The sequence below is a fragment of the Saccopteryx bilineata genome, chromosome 7 (genome assembly GCF_036850765.1).
Source record: "Saccopteryx bilineata isolate mSacBil1 chromosome 7, mSacBil1_pri_phased_curated, whole genome shotgun sequence".
NCBI classification, from domain to species: domain Eukaryota; kingdom Metazoa; phylum Chordata; class Mammalia; order Chiroptera; family Emballonuridae; genus Saccopteryx; species Saccopteryx bilineata.
In genome coordinates this window covers 97,723,321-97,749,159 of record NC_089496.1, presented here as the reverse complement: position 1 = coordinate 97,749,159, position 25,839 = coordinate 97,723,321, and the positions used below count along the sequence as shown (strand labels likewise).

The 25,839-nt window shown below is 39.5% G+C and overlaps 2 protein-coding genes across 6 annotated transcripts in view; one reads left to right on the top strand and one right to left on the bottom strand.

Annotated features, from left to right (window-relative positions):
• Nucleotides 1-8,820, bottom strand: part of SHOC2 (SHOC2 leucine rich repeat scaffold protein) — an 89,886-nt gene extending 81,066 nt beyond the window's left edge. The window contains exon 1 of one of the 3 annotated variants that reach the window (XM_066239099.1): nucleotides 8,685-8,820. The gene's annotated coding sequence lies outside the window, so the exon portion shown is untranslated. Of the gene's footprint in view, nucleotides 1-7,949; nucleotides 8,063-8,123; nucleotides 8,340-8,684 lie in introns of those variants that run through there. The other 2 variants (XM_066239100.1, XM_066239098.1) reach the window with 2 other exon arrangements.
• Nucleotides 8,455-25,230, top strand: BBIP1 (BBSome interacting protein 1). Of its 3 annotated transcripts, none has more exons than XM_066239104.1 (3): nucleotides 8,455-8,541; nucleotides 23,729-23,800; nucleotides 24,867-25,230. In XM_066239104.1, the coding sequence occupies exons 2-3, from the start codon at nucleotides 23,755-23,757 to the stop codon at nucleotides 25,028-25,030; spliced, it is 210 nt and encodes a 69-aa protein (XP_066095201.1). In that variant the 5' UTR covers nucleotides 8,455-8,541; nucleotides 23,729-23,754; the 3' UTR covers nucleotides 25,031-25,230. The 3 variants fall into 3 exon arrangements, with proteins under 3 accessions (XP_066095201.1, XP_066095202.1, XP_066095203.1); XM_066239105.1 differs by lacking the exon at nucleotides 8,455-8,541 and adding an exon at nucleotides 8,742-8,837; XM_066239106.1 differs by lacking the exon at nucleotides 8,455-8,541 and adding an exon at nucleotides 22,930-22,940.
• Nucleotides 25,231-25,839: the final 609 nt, after the last annotated feature.

Here is a 25,839-nt window from a genome sequence, read left to right as displayed (position 1 = left end):
AGAAGATATACAGTGTATCCGTAAAGTCATGGTGCACTTTTGACTGGTCACAGGAAAGCAACAAAAGACGATAGAAATATGAAGTCTGCACCAAATAAAAGGAAAACCCTCCCAGTTTCTGTAGGATGATGTGGCAGCATGTGCACACGCGCAGATGATGACGTAACAACGTGTACACAGAGGAGCAGCCCATGGCCATGCCGGTCGAGATGTGGACAGTACAAAGGAAAGTTCAGTGTGTTCTGTGGCTCGCTAGCTAAATTCGAACCGTGACCAAAGTGCAACGTGAATATCGGCACGTTTATAACAAAGCGCCACCACATAGGAATAACATTACTCGGTGGGATAAGCAGTTGAAGGAAACCAGCAGTTTGGTGGAGAAACCCCGTTCTGGTAGGCCATCAGTCAGTGACAAGTCTGTAGAGGCTATACAAGATAGCTACCTAAGGAGCCCTAAAAAATCTGTGCATGAACCCACATCGAACTGCACTGAACAGGTATGAGACTGGGAGAGTTTTCCTTTTATTTGGTGCAGATTTCACATTTCTATCGTCTTTTGTTGCTTTCCTGTGACTGGTCAAAAGTGCACCATGACTTTACGGACACACTGTATAAAACAAAATTGAATTAACTATAATCTATTTCAGGTCACCTAATCTGTTACTAGACTACACATACTTCTAGCAAAAAATTATGACCTCCAATCTAATTTTTCCAGTCTAGGTTACCAAGAAATGCCAAGAGATTAAGCTTATTCTCTTCCACAGAATAAAAGTTGCAAAAATATGTCATTTGTCTTATCATTGCAACAGGTATGTTTTCATTCAAAACTGTTGAAGAAAAACATGTTGTTACTCAATTTTACATATTTCACAGCTAAGTAAACAAAGAACATATGTTAGGTATAAAATCTACTTCTGCAAATTATAAGATCATAATATTATAGTGCACTAATTCTGTATTGTCAGATAATTATCTGCTTCTAGTTAATTTTACTCATTTTTACTTAAGGTGCCTACTATATTTCACCTCATTAAGCACATCATTTTCCACTAACAAAAGCGTAACACATTAAAACTTTTTTGTGTGTGTATTTCTCCGAAATGAGAAGTGGGGAGGCACCCAGACATACTCCCACATGCGCCCAACCAGGATCCACCCGGTATGCTCACCAGGGGTCATGCTCTGCCCATCTGGGGCGTTGCTCCATTGCAACTGGAGCTTTCCAGCGCCTGAGGCAGAGGTCATGGAGCCATCCTCAGCACCTGGGCCAACTTTGCTCCAATGGAGCCTTGGCTATAGGAGAGGAAGAGAGAGATAGAGAGGAAGGAGAGGGGGAAAGGTGGAGAAAGATGGGCGCTTCTCCTATGTGCCCTGGCCGGAATTCGAACCCGGGACTTCCACATGCCGGGCTGACGCTCTACCACTGAGCCAACCGACCAGGGCCACATTAAAACTTTTAAACAGTACATTTTAGATAGAAACCTTTCTGAAATACAATATATTGTCTTGTGTCATCTTTAACAAAATTTACCAAAAGCAATAAATCTCTATGTTTATCACAACATTAAGCTGCCTTAAACTATTTTTAAATCTTCTATCTGCTTTTTAACTGTTTTCCCTCTGTTCTTATTTTCAACTGTCTTATGACCTCTAAGATTATCCCAACCCTCTTTACATTTGGTTACCAAACTTTTTTTAGTTGTACATTATAAGAGAAAAGCCCTGAATTCAGTCCTGAGAGTTTCTAAGAGCAGAAACTATGTTTAAGAGTAATGACACCTCTTTGTCCTTTTTAGTGGGCTGTTCGTTTTGGAGCTCAAGACTATTAATTTTAACTAATTTTCCATTAGGAGCCTACAAGCCAAGGTCTAGACACTGTATACTAGAGAAATAGTAAAGATAGACATACACAATGCTCATCATGAAATTTACAGTCTAGCAAAACGACAGACATTAAATACATCATTACAAAAAATGATGAGTGGAATAAAAAAGAAAGCACAGGTGCTAAGGGACCTTTAAGTAAAAGAATCTAACTAGGGACCAGAGAAGGGCCTCTCCAAGGATGAGATATTGAAGGCTGAACGGCAATTAGGTTAGCCATGGAAACAATGTATTGGGTTTTATCCCAGGATGACACCAGAAAGTTTTAGTTTCCTAATGAATAACCTTGAGATAAATGAGGTTTTATAATATTTATAAGATAATTGCTAAAATGCAAAAAATTTTTAAAGAAATATCTCTACTTTCAATAAATGAAAATAAAGTATCAAAACCAAAAGAAAAGCAACATGAGAATGTTTTAAAATGAGCAACGAGAGTACTTTGTGAGGGATGGAGCTCAGGATGGCAAAGAAAGCCTCACTGAGCCCTTTAAAAAGTATTATTTATACTATATGAAAAACTACTTAATATTCAAGTTGAGAAAATTTCTAAATCATGTAAGACCATAAAAAGACATCTACCAGGATATAACTACTGATCACAGTCTGACCTAGCTAATAAAAAAAGTGGGGGGGGGGGCACTTTTAAATAAGTTTGGAAAGAGATTGTTTTTAATTCTCGGAACAGCAAATTTAAAATGTAGAATAAAATCCTACCATGAGTTCTAAAGAAATTCATAAATGTTACCGGTGACGTGACGCATAAATACTGAGAAAAAAGATATTTAATTTAAATTTTGGAACATATTATCATTATTCATGTTGTAAGCCTGGGAATTATTTTACATCAGGCTATGTTCTCCTTATAATTAAAATATTAATGAAATACATACTTTATTAAGTTTAAGTAATAATTCGGAGCAGCTCCCCAACATGAATACAGATCTACAGTTCAAGACCCAAATTAAATTAAGCACACAAGAAATAACAGTTTCTAAAAATAGGAGCTTTCATGAAAGCTGTGTCACCTAAAATATTAGGTCATACATAGAACCCAAATTGTAAACGAACTTTAACATCTCTAATGTCTATGCCTTTTTTAACCTCTTCTTACCTACTTATTCCTCAACAGTTCAAGCCCAGTCCTCCAGTAAGCAGTGCTGGTTTTACATTCTGAGTCTTAACTTATCTGAATTCATCAGTGTATACTGCTATCAAAACACTTGTCACACTAAAACAACTAACTACTGATCTGCCCAGCTTATGCAACAAATTGAACTTATTGAGCACAGGAAACACAGTATTTATCTTTGTATCCTCAGCAAGTGAGACATGCATGGCACTCAGTAGAAGGTCTATGACACTAGTGAATATGAAACTGTAGTAAGAACTATTATTCATGGGACAAAATTTTAAAGTTAACATAAAGACTATGTGCAAAACTGTGAAAGTCTTAAAAGCCAGGAGTGGTGTATGACATGAAACTGAGAAAGCCCTAATTTAACTGATGAAATTTACTCCAAATTCTAAGCATTACCAGTATCAGAACAAATCATTTCCACTTTAACTCCAAGACATTAGAAAAACTAAAAGATTTATCTTTGTCAACTATAACGTTACTAAATTAAAATTGTAGGATTTATAAATAGTAACTGAGGGCAAAAAAAGTGCTTAAATTGTGAGTGTTCACAGTGTTATAAACACTAGAAGACACACACCAAATACTTTGTAAAAACCTTTCAAGTTCATTTCACATAGGGACAAATAAAGGTCTCAAGGACCTCGTGGCGCAACGGTAGCGCGTCTGACTCCAAATAAAGGTCTCCTTACTGTTTTACCTTCAAGTAATATGTTCACTCTTTCCAATAAAAGAACCTTTGCCTTTTAGAGTATGCACTACTTTTTTGCAACTAGTGAACTTTAGAGAAGTTGCAATGAGATATACACAGTGTGAAATCTAAATATTCTTTTAAATCTTGATAATAGGAATGTAATATTTTCTCAAAAAGCATATGTTACCAACACCACAAATATCTGAAATCACTTTGTAATTAGAATACTTTTTTCATGTGTTAGAACTTTGGTTTGCTAAAAGTTGTAAACCAGAGGGGAAATACCCAATAAAGACAATAAACATTAGTTTACTTTAAAATAATGCAACTACATATTTTAAAACATAACTCAGTTTCTCAGACTTATGCATATTCCTCTCAACCTACTGATTGACAGTTTTACTTCAGAACTCTATGTCATGGTCAAGTACATCATAGGTTACCTTGTAACTTACACATTTTCCAGATTTTAAAAGTCAATTTAGACAGAGGTAGGAAAATAAAAATTTTTAACAACTATATGAACAAATAAAATATTTCTAGAAAGATCTAAAGGGCATCAAAAGGGCATACATAGACGCAATGTAACAAGTAGACAAAACCAAAATTCCAAAGGCAGGAATAACAAAATAACAAATTTTATGCATGTGTATGTATGAACAATTTAGCCTTAAATTATAATATGCCTAATACATATAATTATTTTATACATATAATGCATAAAATATAAGTCTAACACTAAACAAAAATAGCAATCTATTTCATATTTGCTGTACTCACTTCTCAAGTACCACATAAAAATATTTATCATTCTTCTGCTAAAATACAGCCAATTTCTATAATATTTAACTTATCTGTAACAAAATATTTACCCATTTCCTATTAGTCTTATTAGGAGATGTCAAAGTGTTTATTTTATATCTAAAATTTCTTTCCTAATTGATATTTTATAAACTAATTCAAGAACACTTCCACCAAGGCCAACCTACAAACCTCAGAATTCACTGAAGGTCTTGTGGATCGATTTGTTTGGTTGTTTTTTATTGTTTGAGGGGGGGGCTGTCTTGGTTTTGTTAGTTAGTTGTTATAAGCACTGATTCATGAATGAAACATGAATGATATAGTAAACTAAATTCTAAAGATATACTTTCATTTAATCTTCAACCTCCAAAAATATTAATCCTTATATCTGCACATACAGGTTAGAGTATATATTTTAATCAAAACACAACAGATTATTTTTATATTTAAATGATCTTTTTACTAGAAAAAAATCTGAGAATTATTTAAATTGTTTAAGGAGCATAAGTCCTACAGAAATATTAAACTACACAACAGATATTGATAATCCGGCATATCTTCAAAACAAATATAACAGCAATTAACTGCCTGGATAATAAAGAATTCCAATTTTATTCACCCTTCGCACACAATCGACACCGATAAATCAAGGCAAAAAATATACCAGCAGCTATTCAGGAAGCATTTTTGGAAGTATTCTACAGAGAACTACAGTTTATGTCTCTCTGAACATGCAACAAGCCCTGACCAAAGACACTAAAGAAATAGCACTATTTAAAAAACATAATTCCAGCAAGTGTAACAAAAAAAAATTATAATTTTGCTGTTCCTTTCAAATGTGAAATGTCTTAATTTCTGACTGGTTTGTGGTCCACAGTTGCTGTATGACTCTTGCTTGCTACGATCATCAAAACACAGCTCTGATAAACTTTCTGAATATGGTAGTTTAAAAATTAAAAAATTATCCAGCTGCAAGCTGTTAATGTAGCTCTTAATATCACTCTTTAACCATAATAATTTCTAAGAAATAAGAGAAAAGGTAAAACGCTTGAAAAGAGTACTGACAATGAGATCAGATAACAAATGCTAACCTGACGTAAATGTAGTTGTTTCTTAAAAAACTGAACACACCAGGTCTGAGGAAAAAGTAGTAATCTTAGAGATAGGCGAGGTCCATACCTCAAAACTGGCATTTCAAGAATACAGTTTTACAAGGAATTCCTATCATTTGGGACAACACAGATTGACCTTGAAGGCATTAAGCTAAATGAAATAAATCAGAGAAAGACAAATACTGTATGAAAGACTCACTTAGATGTGGAATCTAAAAATACAAACAAAACAAAATCCTAATAAAAAAAGAGATGAGACATGGTTATGAGGTGAAGAATGGGGTGAGAAGGAGTGGGAGAAAGGTGGTCAAAAGGTACAAATTTCCATTTTTACATATACAATAAATACTAGAAATGTACAACATGATGACTATAGCTAACACTGCTATATAATATACAGGAAAGTTAAGAAAGTAAATCCTAAAAATGTATCCTTGTTTTCCTTCTTCTCTTTTTATTGTATCTATATGAGAAGATGGATGTTACCTAAAGCTATTGTAATAACCATTTATATTTATATATATATATATAACCAGCATGCTATATGCCTTGAACCTATACAGTGATGTATGCCAATTATTTCTCAATAAAATTGGAAAAAAGAATATTATAATTTTACATGTTAGCTTTATATTACATTTAAGCCATTTGAAAGTTACAAAACTTAAGACAAAGCCTTTATTTATTTGTCTGTGGTCTATTTTTCAAATGTATATTCATAATTAAATAAAAGCATTAAAATGTACCTTATGCCCAAACAAGTATTCAACGGCTTATATTCAGTCTAAGCCCTATATATAAGGAAATGGTCATTTACACACTTTATTCCTCAAAATTCGTGTCACTGCCACAATGAAATACCTCAACACTTGAACTATAGTTCCAAATTGTATCCAATAGCTAAGTCTCTTCAAATACAAAGTAATAGTCCTATGGCACAAAGGGGGAAGTCGTAGAGATCAGTACACTAATAAAATGAGGTCTTTAAAATCAAGAAAATTTTTCAGGGTTGTTTTCATTTAGATTCAAAGATACTTGGTTACACAAGTGTACCCTAGGATTCTGAAAAACATAAACAAAAATAAGTTTTGCATGCAATAATCCCTCTGAGTAGATACTAGAAGCTGCGGACATTTAAGAAATGTATTTTTAAAATGTCCAAGTGTAAGCTTATAGACTGCTGGTAGTTCTGATGGAGGCACATACCACATCTGCAACCCACTTTTGCTTCAGCATCCCCAGGGACTTAGAAAACATTTCTTTGGGTAGGTTGCAAAACATTGCTTCCTCTTTTATTCTCATCACTCGCATTATGATACAAAGCAACAGATAGACAAGAAAATCAAATCAACAACTGTGAGGGCTGAAAGCTTAAAACACATACACACACGCACAAAACGATCTTTCCAGCTCCTGAATCGGTATTCATTCCACCTGTTTGTAAATCCACAATAACACAACCCCGCTGCTGACGGGGGGCGGGGGGCAATTAATGGTTTGGAGTTCTTATTCTTCTACTTAGGCTCGGGGCGGGGGAGGAGGATGGTACAAAACAATGGATACCGAGGGGCTGGGGGAAAATCGTTTAGCCCTGAAGCTTCCAGCGTTGAGCTGGGGCGGGAGGGGGTTGAGTAGAGAGTACTTTTCCTCTATCCCTAAAAGCTACCGCGAAAGAGGCTGCCGTCAGGCTTGCCCCACAGGGCAGTGTCGGATGGCTACAACTCTTCACCCGCTACACGCCCGAACCCTCCTCCCCACTCCCGGCCGCCGGGAGAGCAGGCGAGCAGAGCGCGGCGGGCTCTGGGGAGGGGGCGAGGAAGACCCCACCCCGCACCGCCGCGCCGGCCGGGAACCCGGGCAACCATTCACACGCCTCCCGGCGCCCCGGGGTCTCCCGGCAGCCTGGCCCCGCCGGCTCCGGGGGCCGAGCGGCACGGGACCGTCCGCCGGACGCCCCCGGCCCGCGCCCTCGCCCTCGCCCGGGCGCTGTCCCGGCCGCCCTCCGCCACCGCAGGCCCGGCCCCAGTCGCTGTCAGAGCCGGCCGGCTTGCCCGCGGCGCCTGGCTGCGGTCCCCGCGCGGAGAGCCAGGTCCGAGGGCCCAGCCCTCCCGGCGACGGCACCCAGGAAAGCCGCGGCAGCGGCGTCGCCTCCCAGGGCCCCGGCCCCCGGGGCCTCGCCCCGGCCCCGCCGGCTCGCGCCTGTCAGGGCGCGCGGGGCCTCCCCCTGCCGACAGCCCGCCCGACCGCCCGACGGGCAGGAAGAAAGGCAGGAAGGACCGACCCACGGACAGCCTCCCGCCTCGGCGGCCCCCGGTTACCGTCGGGAGCCCAGACTCCGCCATCCCGCTCGCTCGCTCTCCTGCTCGCTCGCCCTCCTTCCTCCTCCTCCTCCTCCTCCTGAGAAGAGACGCTGCCCAACCGCCGCCCCCCGCCCGCCCCTCCCCCACTCGCCCCGCCCCGCCCGCCCGCCCGCCACACACTTTCGCTCCTACCATAGCGCCCCACCCCTCGGGCGCAGGCCGGTCACTCGCAGAAGGAAAACAGGCGGAGCAAGGGAAATCGACGCTGCCCAATCAAAGGGAGGTGCTGGCGCCCGCGACGCTGCCCGGCCGGAGTAAGGCGTTGGCTCCAGCTTTCCTCTGCCCGCCCTTTTCCTTTCCTCCGCTCCTCGACGCCCTCTCTTCCACCCACTGGGCGCCGCTGGCTAGCGGGTCACAGAGTAAGCCTCCAGCAGGGTAGAGCGACAACTCTCAGTCGGAAGTTACCCTTGAAGCTAAGGCAGCCATTACTGATCGTGGCAACGGGAGTTCTCTGCCCCCCCCCCCCGTCCCCAGTGTGACGTAGTTTTTCCTTCGCCCAATCCCTCTGTTACTGTTGCAACAGTTGAGCCGTGTGGGAAAAGAAGCATCTGTAAGTAGGCCCGAATGCGACCAAAGGTGACCAGACGTCCAGTGTTACACAAGTTCATTCGTATTCCGGACCACCTGCCTGATGGGGGAGGGGAGGGTGCAGGTTTCCTGGCCCGTAGTTTGCTGGGACGTCTGGTCACTTACCTAAATGGGCAAGAGTTTAGGGCTCCGATAATCCCTGCCCTGCCCGGAAGTTGCGTTTGGCACTTCTGAACCGGGTCATAGCGGAAGGGTGGGAATAGCGTGCGCCCCCGGCGCCCCAGGGAGTGCCCGTTCCGTCTGGAGTCGCGTAGGGAGGTGAGTGTCCTTCGGCCTCGACCCGTTGGTGCAGCAGGCCTGTGCCGGACAGTCCCTGGTAGCCCGAGCGCCACGGAGGCGAGCGGGGGCACCGAGTTGCTTCCGCTGGAAGATTTCTTTCCGGGCAGGCCAGGAGGTGGCCCGCTCTTCCTCCGCCCCTCTGAGGCTCCCTGTGGGGCGAGGCCGCTCTACCGGCCCCTCGGTCCAGATGCAGCCAGCAGCGCCGGGAGGGGCGTGGGCGCGGACCGCGGGCGGAGCCCTTAACTCGCGCACCGAGCTCCTGGCCACGCCCCCGCAAGTTCCTATTAAGTACTCTCACCCCCTGACCTTTGGAGAACGAAGAATTGGGGAGGAAATCATTTTCCATTCCTAGCTGTAAAAGAAAAGGAGGGTTCCCTCACCACTGCAGCACCACCACTGAGTGTTATATCCCGCTTCCTTCACATTCTGAATTTTCTTCCTTTTCTTTGTTTCTACTGAGGGTTTGTAAGCATTCAGGATGAAGGTATACTACCCTAATCCTGCATGCCTACAATTTATTCAACAGTTTAATGCATGTGACATATATATATATATAGTATCAGTTTTATATGGCTCTTTACAAGTGTCACACACACAATCCCATGTAGTCCCTTCCTTCTGTAGGCTTGAATCAAAAATTGTCAGTCATTTTGGTAATATCGGGTTGGCTGTGTAAATCTGCCAGGAGAAAGACCAGAACTTTCACGTAAAGTGAAATTTATTTATACCCAGCCAGTCAACAACAAAGGTGCAAACCTACATTCTTAATTTCTACTCATATTCCAACCAAAATGAATTACTATTGTTTCTTCCAACGTTACTCACTGAAGCACCAAACTTTTGTGATTCTGTATCCATGCCCTGGTGATCCTTCAAGATGTGTTTCCAGACTCTGCTCAGCAGAAAGTAATTTTATCTGGGATTACCTCACACTTTTTGTACCTCTTATATGACAACCCCTGTGAAACAGCTGCTTGTGTTCTTAGCTTTGTTACTGTGTTTACACCTAAATAGAATGGTTTCTATCAGATTCATCTGCCTATCACTTTACCCTGCACATGATATTTTAGTAAGTATTTATTGTTTTGAAATGTCTCCTGGATGACCACAACACTGCCAGCAAAGTTTTATGGAACTTGAGTTTTTCAGAAATTCAGTATAGCCCCTACTACTCAACCTTTTCTTAGGCTTCCCTCTGAAGGCTTTCCAACATGATCTATTCCCCCAATTTTTTAATTTAAAAATTCAAACAAAAAAGTTGAAAGAAGACAAACATTCATGTACCCTTCACATAGATCCAACAGTTAATATTTTGCCATATTTATTTTATCCCTTCTCACAAACTTTTCCATTGTCATTGAACCATTTGGAAATAGGTTGCAGACACCTATTATTAAGTAGACACCTCTAAAATTTCCAATATGTATTTCCTAAGAATTATAAAGTTCTGCAAAACACAGTATTATCACAACAAAGGAAATAATCCTGTAATAATTTAAAATCCAGTCTATATAAATTTTCCCATTTGACCTAAGAATATCTTTATACCTTCTCCACTTCCCTGGGGGGAATAAAACCCAAGTATCCAGTCAAGGTTTCTCTGTCAGATTTGGATATTTTAACTCTTTAGCCTTAATGTATAATTCCCCCCATTCTTTTTTCTCCCTTGTTACATTGACATTTTGAAGAATTAAAGTCGAGGTTTTTGTCTCCTTTTTTCTTATTTCTTGTAAATCAGAAGTTAGTCTAGAGACTTGATTAGATTCTATTTAATATTTTTTGAAAGAAATCTTCACAATATTCATACTTTTCCAGTTCATGATTAAGCCTTCTCAATTGCAGCTACATCTACCCATGCCATGAGCTGAAATTCATTCCACTTCTCAGCACACTCATCTTCCTATGCTGTCTTACAAAGAGTTTAGCATTTAATCCTCCTGTCTGTGTAGAGTGTGTTAATGCCCTGGACTGGCAACACAGACTGCCTACCTTTAATAAAGTGATGCTGCTACTTTGCCCACACTCGGAGCTGATGCAATGTAATCTGCAGCAAAATGTACTGATGTCAGCATAGTTTCATGAGTTCAAACTCATGGCACCCAGAGGACTGTTGATAAAAGATGTGTGGGCCCTGCCATTCATATACAGATGAATCTTGATGTTATCAAAGCATATACTAAGGCAACTGCTGGCCATCTGGCCACATTCCAGTTTAGGCAATGTTATTTTCCTCCTGAAATTCTCTTGCAAGTCCTAATTGGTCATGGTGTTCTTGTGATAGCTTTTTGTTAACATTCATCAAAGTCTATTAAAAATTGCAAAATCAAGATTATACTTAACACTTAGTGCATTAGGAAAATTCTCTATCCAGTGGATAGAGAAGTGCTTGCAGAATTTGCTTTATAATTCCAAGAGAAAAAACTCCCCAAACTCATTACTCCTCATATCCTAGACTTCTATGTGATCGTGAAAGATAAGTGAAAGGAAGAAAACGTACTTACGGGAGAAGGAAATGCTGTGGGAAGGCAGAAGTTGAAAGTTAAGTAATGCGCTCCGTCAGTCACTTCTTTTGTGGAGAACAAAACTTGCTCATGTGGGACTATGAAACAATTTTAAGTTGACTTCAGATTCAAGTAACACAAAATAATATACTTATTAAGACCACAGATTTTAGAATCAGACCTCAGCTTCAGAAACAGGGCCATTCAACTACCTGGTGACTTTGGACAGTTTATTCATTCTATTTATCATCTATTAAATGGAGCCATAAAAACCCTTGAACAGAATGACTCAACTATATATAGTGTATGTGTATAGCAAGACATGTAGTCAGCCTGACCAGGTGGTGGTGCAGTGGATAGAGCGTCGGACTGGGATGCAGAGGACCCAGGTTCGAGACCCCGAGGTCGCCAGTTTGAGCGCGGGCTCATCTGGTTTGAGCAAAAGCCCACCATCTTAAACCCAAGGTCGCTGGCTCCAGCAAGGGGTTACTAGTCTGCTGAAGGCCCGCGGTCAAGGCACATATGAGAAAGCAATCAATGAACAACTAAGGTGTTGCAACGCGCAATGAAAAACTAATGATTGATGCTTCTCATCTCTCTCCGTTCCTGTCTGTCTGTCCCTGTCTATCCCTCTCTCTGACTCACTCTCAGTCTCTGTAAAAAAAAAAAAAAAGACATGTAGTCAGTGGTAATTAATAATTTCTAAAGCAGTCCAATTCGGGCACATAGTAGTAGGCTGAAATATTTATCAAGTGAGAATGAATCTAAAACTCTGGTTCTCCAAGTTTAATGGGGGAAACTTAATAAAATAATTAGAGATTCTGGTTTAAGAGTCTGGAAGCCTCCAGAAAAATCTGTATTTTTAATAATTGTCCAGGGGATTCTGATACAGGTAATCAGAGGATCAGGCTTTGATAAACAATGAAGAAATTATCAAACAATTATTACCCCTTTTCCCCTTCCTTGCATACTGTTGAAATAGCTTTGTATCTCAGATGCTGAGAATATAAAAAAATTCTTCAAATACCTTTTTAAAGGTTAACAGCTAATATTTTAGGACCACTTTCTAGCACTGAATTTAAAAATAGCAAAAGTCATTATAAAAAGACATTATGCATTAGTGGGATGTAGTATCATTTTCTCCTAACATAATAGTGACTGCTACTGGAGTATACCAAAACCAGCACTATCATCCCAGTTCACCCAGGAAGCGTAGTTCTTGTTCTTAGGCCCTGGCACATTCCAGAAGCCAGACACCACACATTTTATTCACATGAGTCTGGATTAATTAGCCAAATTGAACATGTTGCAACATTTTTCTACCAACAGATGCCAGATAGCAAAACAGAATAGAATCTACTATGGTTTCCAACTACATGACATATGATGGTATTTGGCATCTCCAGATGAACATTATCAATCCAAATTAGGTCCCTGCAAGCATGTGGGCAGCCACTTGAGTAAGGGTGAGCATTGCTACATTGTGTCTGCTCAAAAACATTTTCTTTCTGTGCTCCCTCTTAGCTTTTTGTCATGTGAGTTTACATTCAGAAATTTGCATTTAAAAATTCATCTATTAGTCAACCACAGGTCTTGGATAAGACAAAGATAAAAATTTTTGCCATTTTTCCTACAATTCCTGTTACTGCTATCCATCACCTACACTAGCCAGATTGAATTTACTTTTAAAAGTAGCTCACATTGCCTGACCAGGCAGTGGTGCAGTGGATAGAGCGTCAGACTGGGATGCGGAGGACCCAGGTTCGAGACCCCCAGGTCGCCAGCTAGAGCGTGGACTCATCTGGTTTGAGTAAAGCTCACCAGCTTGGACCCAAGGTCGCTGGCTCAAGCAAGGGGTTACTCAGTCTGCTGAAGGCCCACGGTCAAGGCACATGAGAAAGCAATCAATGAACAACTAAGGCGTCGCAATGAAAAACTGATGATGATGCTTCTCATCTCCGTTCCTGTCTGTCTGTCACTATCTATCCCTCTCTCTGACACTCTCTCTGTAAAAAAGTAAATTAATTAATTAATTAATCATAAAAGTAACTAATATTAAATATTCACGAAAGAAAACTGTCCTGGACTTTACATAAACAGGATTGCTTCTGGTTTCTCCCTCAATTCCCAGATTGTATTTTTGCTTCTGGACAGTTTGACATATAATATGTTTTACTGATGTTGCAAAATCAAAGGCCTGGAGAAGCTGGGCACGTCGGGTGAAGGGAAACCATATGCTGTAGTGGCAACTGGAGGACTCCCCATGCTCATCTGAATGGAGCCCAGCACAGCGAATCTCTCCATGTGGTAATATGGGCCTGGTGTTCCCATATTTGTCGAGAGGAGCTGACATTTGAAATTTACGTGAAATCTCATAATTTTTTGCCATATTTCAGGTGCCTTTATTGACTTCTCTAGTTAGGCAAAAAGTGACTTGTCACCTCCATTAGAAATTCAAAATAGATTCTTATGTACACCAAGTTTCTATTCCCTTGATTACAGTTTTAAAGGTTTACTTTTTACTGCCAACTTATAAACTTGTCCATATTTTCTCAACCTTGCACTCTATTATGAAATAGGTTTGCTTTATTTTTAAAAATATAATTAAGAACACAATTTTGCAGCACATGCTCTTGGTAAGTAAAACAAATTTTAAAAGGAAAACACGTTCATGCTGTCTTACAGGTACCATGATGTTGATAAGCAAAGGATTTTTAGAGTTGGAAGGTACTTGACGGGAAATCTACAACAAATCCTTCATTATAGCGATTTGAAAATTAGACCTGGGATAATGTGTCACAATATATTTCTAATCACTTTCACATCTACTTTTCACTTAAACTTTAAAACCTAGGACAGATACTAAACCTGGTTTTTATGAGAAAATCAAATCTCCAATTTGCAAAGAAATGTATTCAAGGTCACACAGTTTGCAGTAGAGCCAGAGTACAACCCTATACCCCATTTAAAGTATAAACATGATGATTAGGAAAAAGTGAAAAAAGAAACAAACTCCAGTACAAACTTAAATCATACATTGGATTTTACTGTCAGAGTTTATTTAAAACACTTGGAACACTAGAATGCTCTGAAGCATTTAAATTCAAACTTTAAAAATGAGGTTTTATACAATTAGGATAAGCTGATAAGTTTTGGATCAATTAATGAATAGATAAAAAGAATTATGATGAAGTAATGGCTGGTTAGGAGTGGTAGGCACATAGATATGAAGGATAACTACATACATTGACCCATAGAATGGCTCCTTGGGGCACCTAGCAAAGGTTAAAAATGGATTAAGGAGGTAAGTATGACATAGGACAGTTTTTTAAACACCTAAATATGTACTGTCCAGAGCATTTTTAGAAGCCAAGACTTGGCTTTGGTACCTATGGTATGTTTTTTGATATTTCTGATCCATAATATGATGCTGTGAGTTACCAGGAATTGGTTTGAATTTTAGTAATCTATTCCCTTTCTGCCTCCTATATGACTAATCTCCATTTTCCAGATGTCTAGATGAAACTAGGGTACAATCTAAAGCTAACAGTCATGTCCAGCTCTTTAAGCGTGATCTTGGTCTCATCATACTCTCATATGTTAAAAAAAAATTACAAAATTTGTAAGCTTTAAAAATATTGAATATTTCTAATTAACCTTGAGATTTGAAAGCCCCAGCAGCATCTTTTAAAAATACTAATGTGGCCCTGGCCAGAGCCAAAAAGAAGTATTTTTTCCTGCTAAATTTCTTTCAAGGTGTTATCAAATGTGACAACTGGAATACAGAATCCTCAAATTAAGGAGCGTGTATGAGAAGGAAAAACCACATGTTGGTTAGAGCTATACACTGGCCTGATTTTATCACAATTCTCAAAACTAAGGAGAAAAAAAATATATGCAGTGCTTTAGTCAGTATGCTGCACTTATATTTTTATCATGATATTTAATGTTTGACTCATTTTATATTCATCCTCCTTTGCCAAGGTCATTAGTGGCTTCAAACTGCCCATTTTGGCAGAAATTGAAGCTCATGTTATATTAACCTTCATTGGCTTCTATACACCCCAATCTACCTCCTCTTATCTCATACCGTCTTCAACGTTGGTGTTCCTACAGTGGAGTGCCATACTAAATCCATCTGGGGTTCTTCAGGCCATTCGTACAGATACAGCTTAGCAAAGACTGAAGATCCCAGACTTTGGAGTCAGGCAGATATGAATTCAAATCTTGTTTCTCCACTCATTATACAATGTTGGACAAGAGAACTTTTCCTAGACCTGGTTTGAGTCTGTTAAATCTAACATATGTATGTATGAGTTGATGCAATGGGAGTTGAGTAAATAGTTAATACAATTCCAAAGTTGACTCTTAGAGTGAAAGTTTTTTTCAAAATTACTATAGAAATCCCTTAACATGTCTGTGTAATTAAAATATATTTAATTTTTGTACTAAAACATTGTGCTGTTATCCTTAAGCCAGGCAATCTTTTGAGCTTGGTGTGTCAAAATTCACCAAAAAACCGAGCATACCTCGGGTGGTGTGTCACGTCAAGAAAAAAACCATAATTTCACGATATTTATAGTTTAAATAACAAAAATGTATAATTGTAATATACAGTGTATCCATAAAGTCATGGTGCACTTTTGACCGGTCACAGGAAAGCAACAAAAGAGGATAGAAATGTGAAATCTGCACCAAATAAAAGGAAAACTCTCCCAGTTTCATACCTATTCAGTGCAGTTTTTTTTTTTAATGAGAATCTTTTTTTTTTTTTTTTATTCATTTTAGAGAGGAGAGAGAGAGAAGAGGGGAGGAGCTGGAAGCATCGACTCCCATATGTGCCTTGACCAGGCAAGCCCAGGGTTTCAAACCAGCAACCTCAGCATTTCCAGGTCAACACTATCCACTGCACCACCACAGGTCAGGCTATTCAGTGCAGTTTGATGTGGGCCCACGCACAGATTTTTTAGGGCTCCTTAACTAGCTATCCCATATAGCCTCTACAGACTCGCCACTGATTGATGGCCTACCATAACGGGGTTTCTCCACCAAACTGCCAGTTTCCTTCAACTGCTTATCCCACCGAGTAATGTTATTCCTATGTGGTGGTGCTTTGTTATAAACACGCCAATATTCACGTTGCACTTTGGTCACGGATTCAAATTTAGCGAGCCACAGAACACACTGAACTTTCCTCTGTACTGTCCACATCTCGACTGGCATGGCCATGGGCTGCTCCGCTGTATACATGTTATGTCATCATCTGTGCATGCGCACATGCCACATCATCCTACAGAAACTGGGAGGGTTTTCCTTGTATTTGGTGCAGATTTCACATTTCTATCGTCTTTTGTTGCTTTCCTGTGACGGGTCAAAAGTGCACCATGACTTTACGGACACACTGTATAACTATTTAATAAACCAAAAACTATTTAACTTACCTGCTTAGTGACTTCTTTGTTCATCTGTTAGTCAGTTCTTTTGTTGGTCTTGATATTATTTAACTTGTGTGGGGTGCCGTGAACTAAGATAAGTGAGGGGAGAGGGAATTCTTTAACTAACCTGCCTATTAGTGACTTTTTTGTTGCTAAATTTCATTGGCTAAATCTTCAATTGAAGATTGGTATTTTGTACACTTCAAGCCCAAGCAAGCGCTACTAACTTCATCTGTCAATCTGTTTCTTTTGTTAGTTTTGATATTATTTAATGCTGAGAATAAGGTCTCACAAAAGTACATAGAGGGAAAAATTGTGAGTAAAGCCGTTGCTATATTTTTCAGGGTGCTAAAAGTGCCTGGTAATCGGTTCTAGGCACTCCAAATTTCCTGTTCGTAGTGGCACTCCTCTTGATTCTCCAAGCGGCACCTTTCCAGATTCTCAAGCTTTGACCTCAAGTCAACAAACACCTGAGCCCAGATGCTGTCTTGAAATTCTGCAAGTTGCATCTTATGTAAATTAAGATGGCTGCCGCTATTTCTAATGGGGGGAAACAGCACCCATAGCACAGGCCCTCGCCTCTCACAGTCTCCCCCTCACTTATCTCAGTAATGATGGTCAATTAGAAATCCACAACACCCCAGCACAGTGGATTGGATGATGGTTGCTGTGGTTATGTGGTTGCTGGTAATGGCGATCACAGGGACCCCAAAGATGCATCCCCGGAGGCACTCTGCTGCTCCCTGCTCCGCCGGCTGGAAGTGAGGTCAAAGATAACCTAACGGCCTAACCGGAAGTCCCAGAACTAGACGCTCTGTGCCGGAGTTCTGATGTTTTGGCCTACAGACCTCCAGCACAGAATGTCTACACTACAGCAAATGTTTTATCCTCGGCTACTGCACCTGGCCGTGCAGGAGCCGAGGATGAAACGTCCTTCTCAGCATGCGGCCCCATACTTCTCTGGTATGCGGAAGCATGCCGCGTGTCATCGAAAATGGCTACACGTGTCATAGGTTCACCATCACGGTCTTAAGCAAACTAAAATTTAAGAGCTACTATGCTAAAAGAAGCTAAAGTAGCTAATCTTCCTTTAAGATAACTTTTAAGACAATATGGTGAGTAAAGGACAAATATACAATGACGGAAAATGATTTGACTTTGGTTGATGGGCACACAACATAATCAAGTCAAATGCTATAAAAATGTTTACCTGAAACCTATGTACTCTTATTGAACCATATCAACCCATTAAATTTAATTATCTAAGTTAAAAGACAGTAAAGGGGATGAATTGACAATTATAAAGTGTTCCTTCTAGCCTGTAGGTTTTTCTTCATTCTGTTTTATTAATAAGCCTCTATAACTAATATATGTCAATAGATTTATTTTTCCTAAGAATCTAATGACAACATTGTATTGATAAGAGTCACTGAAATTCACTGCGCTTTTACCATGTGCTAAGAAGTGGTCTAATGGCTTTATATGAATTGTTATTTAATATACTAAGTCAATGCTATTTTAAGCTTTATTTTACTGCTGAAACTGAGCCTTAGAAAATTAATTTGTTTAAATGATTATCCTGACTCCCAATCCTTCTCTTAGCCACTACACTACTCATCTCTTTTTATTTTATTTATTTATTTATTTTGTATTTTTCTTAAGTTGGCAATGGGGAGGCAGTCAGACAGACTCCCGCATGCGCCTGACCGGGATCCACCCAGCATACCCACCAGGGGGCGATGCTCTGCCCATCTGGGGCGTTGCTCTGTTGCAACTAGAGCCATTCTAGTGCCTGAGGCAGAGGCCATGGATCCACCCCCAGCGCCCTGGCCAACTTTGCTCCAGTGAAGCCTTGGCTGCGGGAGGGTAAGAGAGAGACAGAGGAAGGAGAGGGGGAGGGGTGGAGAAGCAGATGGGCGCTTCTCCTGTGTGCCCTGGCTGAGAATTGAACCCAGGACTCCTGCACACCAGGCCAATGCTCTACCACTGAGCCAACCAGCCAGGGCCTCATCTCTTTTTATCTACCATCTTTCTACATCCTTTTTAGGGGAAATTATATCCATTTCTATAGCGTATACAACTGTACTATCGACTTCTGGGCCTCCAGTCCTTTTTACCTTCCTATTGGACTTCCATATTCATGGGGTTTGAACCTAACTCATGGTCTCTACCATTCCCTCCTAACCTGTTTCTCTTGTGTTCCCAACTTGAATTAATACTGCAACCATCCACTCAAACATATTAGTTTGAAATCTGTTATCTTTGATCATCTTCTTATCACTCAAAGGGTATGTGGGACAGGTGGAGTGGTGGAGAGGTTTAAACCTCAACTTCATACATCCTGAATACTTCTTCTGTCTTCTCTTATAGCCTGTTAGCACTGCTTTTGCTCATACCCTTACCTAAACAATTATAGCTTTCTTACTAACCACCTTGCCTCTAATGTCTCTTCTGTTTTTCCTGTCTAGAATGTGTTTCCAAAAAAAGAATTCTGTCACATGCCCATTCCAAGCCATCAATTAGGTTCCTGTCTTTAGGATACAAAGTCCAAATTCCCAGTCATGGCAGTGAAGGCTCAGTAGGAACGGGCCTCCACCTAGCCAACCCCACCAAAGTGCATTCACTGTGTATACACTGTACTCTGGCCCTTCCCTTGGTTTTTCCTTTTTCAATGCTTTTTTCTTTGAACACATTTTTTTATTTTGTCTAGAACACCTCCCCTTGCTACAAAACCACCTATTATCATAATACTTCACACCCTTCATCCTTCTGGAACTAGTCCCAGTGTGAAGTGTAGTGATTCTTCAGATACCAACCAAGTATTTCATGGTTTTGGTTTATTAAGACACAGTAGATATGCTTTTATTAAACTGTTATGTTCAACTGTAACTATTTATTTACATGTCTCTCCCACATTTCACCTCCCCCAAATTCCTCGAGGGAGCTAGTTCTTATCCACTGTATCCACCTCATTTAATATCTTTGTTGAAAGAAAAAATCCATTTGCAAAGGCACATATGATCCCAAATTCCTCTTTTGTTTATTTTCCACTCTGAAAGAATAATTCTCATCACCAAAAACAGCATCCTTTCCTACTCGTCTTTCCTGTTCAGTGTTTACATCCAAAGTTCTGTCCTTATTTAAAGATGTATAGCCATTAACTTTATTTTTTATGTTCAGTATTTTATTAGTCATTTTTTGACCAATTTTTCACTAATTGTAATAACTCAATCCAGATTTTTTTTCATTTAAATTTATAAACGTTTCTGTAGCACAGAAGTATGACAGGATGATTAAATGTGTTCAAGCATGAAAATATATTACATTAAAATAAAATTATGTGGAATGGACACAGAGGTCTAGGGAGCAAAAGGACGTAAAATATCTAAAAAATAAATTCATTTTTAATTAATGGATGATGGAGCTATCAAACTGCTGTGATATTTAGATCACATTGGATATATTTTTAAAAAACCAATATAAAAGTTATTTTAAGTATGCCAGAAGTTATATCTTCTATAAATATTTAACATAACAAATGTATATCTCAATTTAGAAACATGTAAAGGAGTATGCAGTTTTTCTACCTAGTTTTTCAGAACCACTGGGAGTTCTGAAAGTGTAAAATTTGAGGGCCACAGACACAGATTCTCAAGGTTCAGACGCGAGCTTTTTAGTGCTATCTGGTACCACACCCATAATTCAGTTTTATCACCAAACTAAGTCACCTTGGAGATTTTTAACTTGTCCAAGTTGTATGATTAACTTAAGTTATCAACATGTGTATGACTGATGTAAAGTAGTAATCCTTCCTAGACATAAGTGTCTTTCAACTCTCACTCTACAGCTTAGTAAAATATTTCATGACAAAGATTTGGTTTCTCTCCAAATTCTTCTAGATTAATTTTAAACATCTAGCTCAAATGGTTATGATAGGTGTGCTTATGTTGTCATGACTTTGAAATGCACTATGCATCTAAAACCATTATCCCTAGGAGAAATTACAAACTAAAGGAACCAGGGGTGGGGGATTGGAATGAAACAGCAGATTATTTTCTAATTACCCAGACCAAGAGCTTCAAAACATGATTGACACTGCATTCTCTTTAAGCAGAAAAAGTCTGGGTTCTATTATTTTAAGAATTTTGTTTCTGCAGTTTAGTATTTCCTCTTAAAATATGACTTAACAATCTGTGGTATTTTAAAATCCGGCCCAGTATTCCATTGTGTGGCTGTCCCATAATTTAACCTTTGGCATGCTGCTGAACACTGAAATTTAACCGTTGCTGAACATTTTGCTATTCAATGCAATACTTTAATAAACATTGTTATATATTGTTATATCTTTATACACTCATGCTTTGTTTTTTTAAGGCTCATTACTAGAAGTAGAATATTTGAGTCAAAAAATGTGCATACTTAGTTTTGGTAAAAACTACAAGAAATTAATAGCTACTAAAAAATATACCTCTAAAAGCCCTGTATTTACCATCAACCCTCCCAACAACAAAGTGCTCACTTCTCTACACCTTCCCCCTAACTATAGATACTGTCAGGCTTTTGACTTTTTTGCAATTTTAAGACATAACATACACACCAAAGTGAGACAGATTTTTACCTTTATGAAGCCAAAGTGATTTGCCTATTTAAATTGCAATACCACGACTCCCAGCATTTCTAAATCCCCTTAAACTATCCTATTTTCTATAGCATTTACTAATCTTCTACTAAAGTTTTTTTATTTTTTGTCTGTTTTGTTCACTAGACCAGTGCCTGGCACATAGTAGACACATTTATTGAGTGACATGGCAGTTGTATGATAAGCATGAATTTCAGCTGTAGTTGCTATGTTTCTTCTTTGGCCCATCTGTCTCCAGTGGTCCACACATCTTACCAACAAGAAATAAGAAAGTACCCTTAGGAGCAGCCACAGCTCCTTAGGGCATGTTACACCAGACAAAACACCCATTTCTGGCTACTCGGCCATCCTGAGGAAACAAATGCTCCTTCCTACTCTGACTCCAGGGCAGTTGATTTTCAAGACAGTGTAGCCTTGCCCATGTGGCCATGCAGCCACCACCATGCTTATTTTGGCCCTTCCCTTCCTGTTTCTCTCCTACCAAAGCCTACAGGGGCCTAGGAACAAGAACCAACCCTAGTAAAGCAGACACTCCAGCCAGGCTAGTGAGGCCACTAAGCTTCCCAACACCAGGCCTTCGGCCCCACACCCTTTCCCGTAACAATGGCAGCTTAGTCAAACAGGACTAAGGTTTGGTTGAGTGCCACATTTCACTGTTCTCAAGACAGATTTTAGAATGTGAAAGAGGTACACGACAGAAAAAACGAATAGTGATTGAATTCTGCGTCCCCAGTGTAGCTAATCTATAAAAGAGCTGAGTTGTTTCACCTCCCAGTTTAGCATTGTGGTGATATAAAAATGTTTAACTCTAAGTATTCCTTCACATATATCAACATCTATAATGCATATCCTCTCTTTCAGTAGTATCATGTCAGATTAGGCCCAAATAAGGGTCTAATGAGTGTTTTCATTATGGTATCTTAAATGGAGAGGCTACATGTTTTAGTTTTATTCAGGCTAATCAGGGATCTGCAACTACAATGTTATTAGCCTTCAATGTAACATGGGAAAAAAAATCACTAGGTACCTACCACTGGCAGGCCTAAGTACAAGAAGGAAAGAATGTGGCAGGAGGGGAAGCTGTGCATTCTAAGGAAATTGCATATGCATTTTCTCAGGTCCAATTAGTGATGAGTTGCTTGCTTTATTCCTGGGCCATTCCCAACTTCATCTTCACTCTAGACAGAGCAGCATTGGGGTGCGGTTGCTGCTTTGACGTTCCGGAATGGAAATTTGAATGAGGTGAAGAAGTTTGGTGAAAGAAGAGTAGGAAATTTTTATTAGGAATGTACAAGTAGTAGTGGAGTGGGAATAACTAAGACCAGAAGCAGTTTCACTTGATTACAACTCATTTGCAGTAGGCGGGTAAGGCAGGCATCAAGCCAGCATCACCACTTTATAAACAATGAATCTTTCTTCGGTGGTAATGTTGTGAAAGACACATGGAAAGGTTGCATCAGTATGGTGAAATATCACAAAATGGGTGGGGCTGTCTGAAGAAGCATCTGTTTGGAAAGGGACCATGCTACAAATTACATCCAGAATACCTTGATGATATAGCAGACTGTAATCTGGGATGTAAGAGTGGGAACAAGTGTCATCTGCCAGAGGTAGCATATATGCTGGGCTATTGATAAGAAAAACACATATAAGGCTATTCATTGGTACTTTAGCGTATATTTCTGTATTGGGGAAAATAGTAAACTGAAAGCATACCTCACTTCTGTTCTTCAAGAGCCAATTTCACCTGTTACTGCCTTACCGCTTGTAGCCAGTAACAGAACCTTAAGATGCTTTTTGTCATTATAGGAAAAGGGTTAAAGTAGAAACTAGCTGTTAGCTATTGAGAGAAGTGAGACTCTTAGGAAATGTTTGCCAGCTACCCTATTCTTTCTCTAACCACCTCTTACCACCTCCCAAATGGTCATGTAAGTTACGTCACCCACCGGAGATGCTGTCAGTAAACAAAAGTGGCTGCACATAAATGCCTGTTTTTCCTCAGCTTTGTCTAAAAAACCCGACCAAATTTTTTGCTGGGGGGTGGGGATTAGAATGTGCAGCCTTCCAATTAACACCAGCATTGACTAGTGGAAGTTGACAAGATCTAGATGCTTGTATGAACTGTCTCAGCCTTGTTTCAATGAAAAGATCCACATGAAATTAAGGGGGAAATTATACAAGAAGAGGTAGTTCATTTTTTATAGAAATTATTTTATTTTAAATTAATATGGAAATGTCTCAAGCATTATGTTGGGAATTCATTCTTGAACACTAATAACTGATTTCTCATTGAAGGAAAAACTATAGCCAACAATTCAGATATGGCAGAAGTGAAGTCTGTGTTCCGGGAAGTTCTTCCAAAACAAGGTATTTAAATCACAAATACTAGATTGTAGAATATTATATGGCCCTAAAAAGTAATAGGCAGTGTCACATAGTAGACTCAATAGCTAAAACTCTGTAACTACTGAGGTTCCCATATTTACTGTCCATTTCTATTCTACTTCATTCAAGAGTAGGTTGTAAAGGAGTAATCCATTGCTTAATTTTTCCCAGTAAAGGATGACAAATGAAGCATTTTTTCTTAAACCTAGAAATCCTGTTACACTCAAGACTGCAGTTACAATACAAATTTTTTTATTTTTTTTTTAACATTTTATTTTATTTATTTATTTTACAGGAACAGAGAAAGAGTCAGGGAGAGGGATAGATAGGGACAGACAGGAATGGAGAGAGATGAGAAGCATCAATCATCAGTTTTTTGTTGCGACACCTTAGTTGTTCATTGATTGCTTTCTCATATGTGCCTTGACCGCGGGCCTTCAGCAGACTGAGTAACCCCTTGCTCGAGCCAGTGACCTTGGGTCCAAGCTGGTGAGCTTTTTGCTCAAACCAGATGAGCCTGCACTCAAGCTGGCGACCTCGGGGTCTCGAACCTGAGTCCACATCCCAGTCCCAACGCTCTATCCACTGTGCCACTGCCTGGTCAGGCTACAATATAAATTTTTCAATAAAAAAGAGCACTGTAATCCATATTAAGGTCTGAATGTGGATAAAAATAACCTAAATCAAGCAATAGTAAAAATTACTAAAGATTTCTATTAAACATTCAGTAATTTGAATATTCATGTTAAATTATTACCACACAGTATTTTTAGGCACTGTGCATTCCTCCCAAAACTCTTCTAATTAAAAATTTGACACAAAAAGTTGTCTTGTGATAGCTTCGAATCTTAAGAAAGTTTGATACTTGTCTTCATCATGAACTCCATAGCATTAAAAGCTTTTTTATATGTATTTACAGGGGTAAACTATGAGACCGAGATTTTCATTAACAATGGATTAAGTTTTTAAACCTTCATGCTACCCAGAAATACAAACCACCAAACAACTGGGTTGTCTCAAATTAATTTGTCTTTCTTTTTAAACTTAGGGCAGGTGTCTGTAGAAGATATAACCACAATGGTGCTATGTAAACCCAAACTTTTACCCTTAAAATCTCTGACTCTGGCAAAGCTGGAAAAAATGCAACAAGCAGCACAGGAAACAATTCGCCAACAAGAAATGGCAGAAAAGGAACAGCAAGTAACTCACTGAATAATGGAACACTTCTACAGGACACCCTACCTTACTATTAACAACAGCTAGAAAATACTCCACCTGTATGCTGAAAGTAGTATGTGTTAATAAAACTGATACTCATATAGACCATATAAAAACACCTAAGACTAATGAAACTTGTGAATTTAAACACTCTGGTTTGTACTGAACAGAAGCCATTAAAAAAATTAATCCAAGTTTTATGGTTTTGTTTTTTTCTTTTACCCAAGTTTGTAGAACTGCAAAACTATAATTCACCATTCCTACTAATCAGTTTTATCAAAAACATTCTTAGGCACAAGTGACTAAACATAACTTTTCAGAGACTCTACATGTTTATTAAAAACTGAATTTAAAGATACATTCTAATCCTGCATTGTGTTCACGCTGGACTTTTTTTTTTTTTTTAATTTATTTATTTTTACAGAGACAGAGAGTGAGTCAGCGAGAGACAGACAGACAGGGACAGACAGACAGGAACAGAGAGAGATGAGAAGCATCAGTCATCAGTTTTTTATTGGGATACCTTAGTTGTTTATTGATTGCTTTCTCATATGTGCCTTGACCGTGGGCCTTCAGCAGACTGAGTAACCCCTTGCTGGAGCCAACGACCTTGGGTTCAAGCTGGTGGGCCTTTGCTCAAACCAGATGAGCCCGCGCTCAAGCTGGCGACCTCGGGGTCTCGAACCTGGGTTCTCTGCATCCCAGTCCGACGCTCTATCCACTGTGCCACTGCCTGGTCAGACACACGCTGGACTTTTACAATACCTAATTGTAAAACATTTTCTTTATGAATTTGGTGTGAC

What these genes read in the sequence shown, in the direction of transcription:
- BBIP1 (XM_066239104.1), top strand. Translation starts at nt 23,755, where the DNA reads ATGGCAGAAGTGAAGTCTGTGTTCCGGGAAGTTCTTCCAAAACAAG. An exon ending in GGAAGTTCTTCCAAAACAAG is followed by an intron (nt 23,801 to 24,866) that starts GTATTTAAATCA and finishes TTTTAAACTTAG; the next exon opens with GGCAGGTGTCTGTAGAAGAT.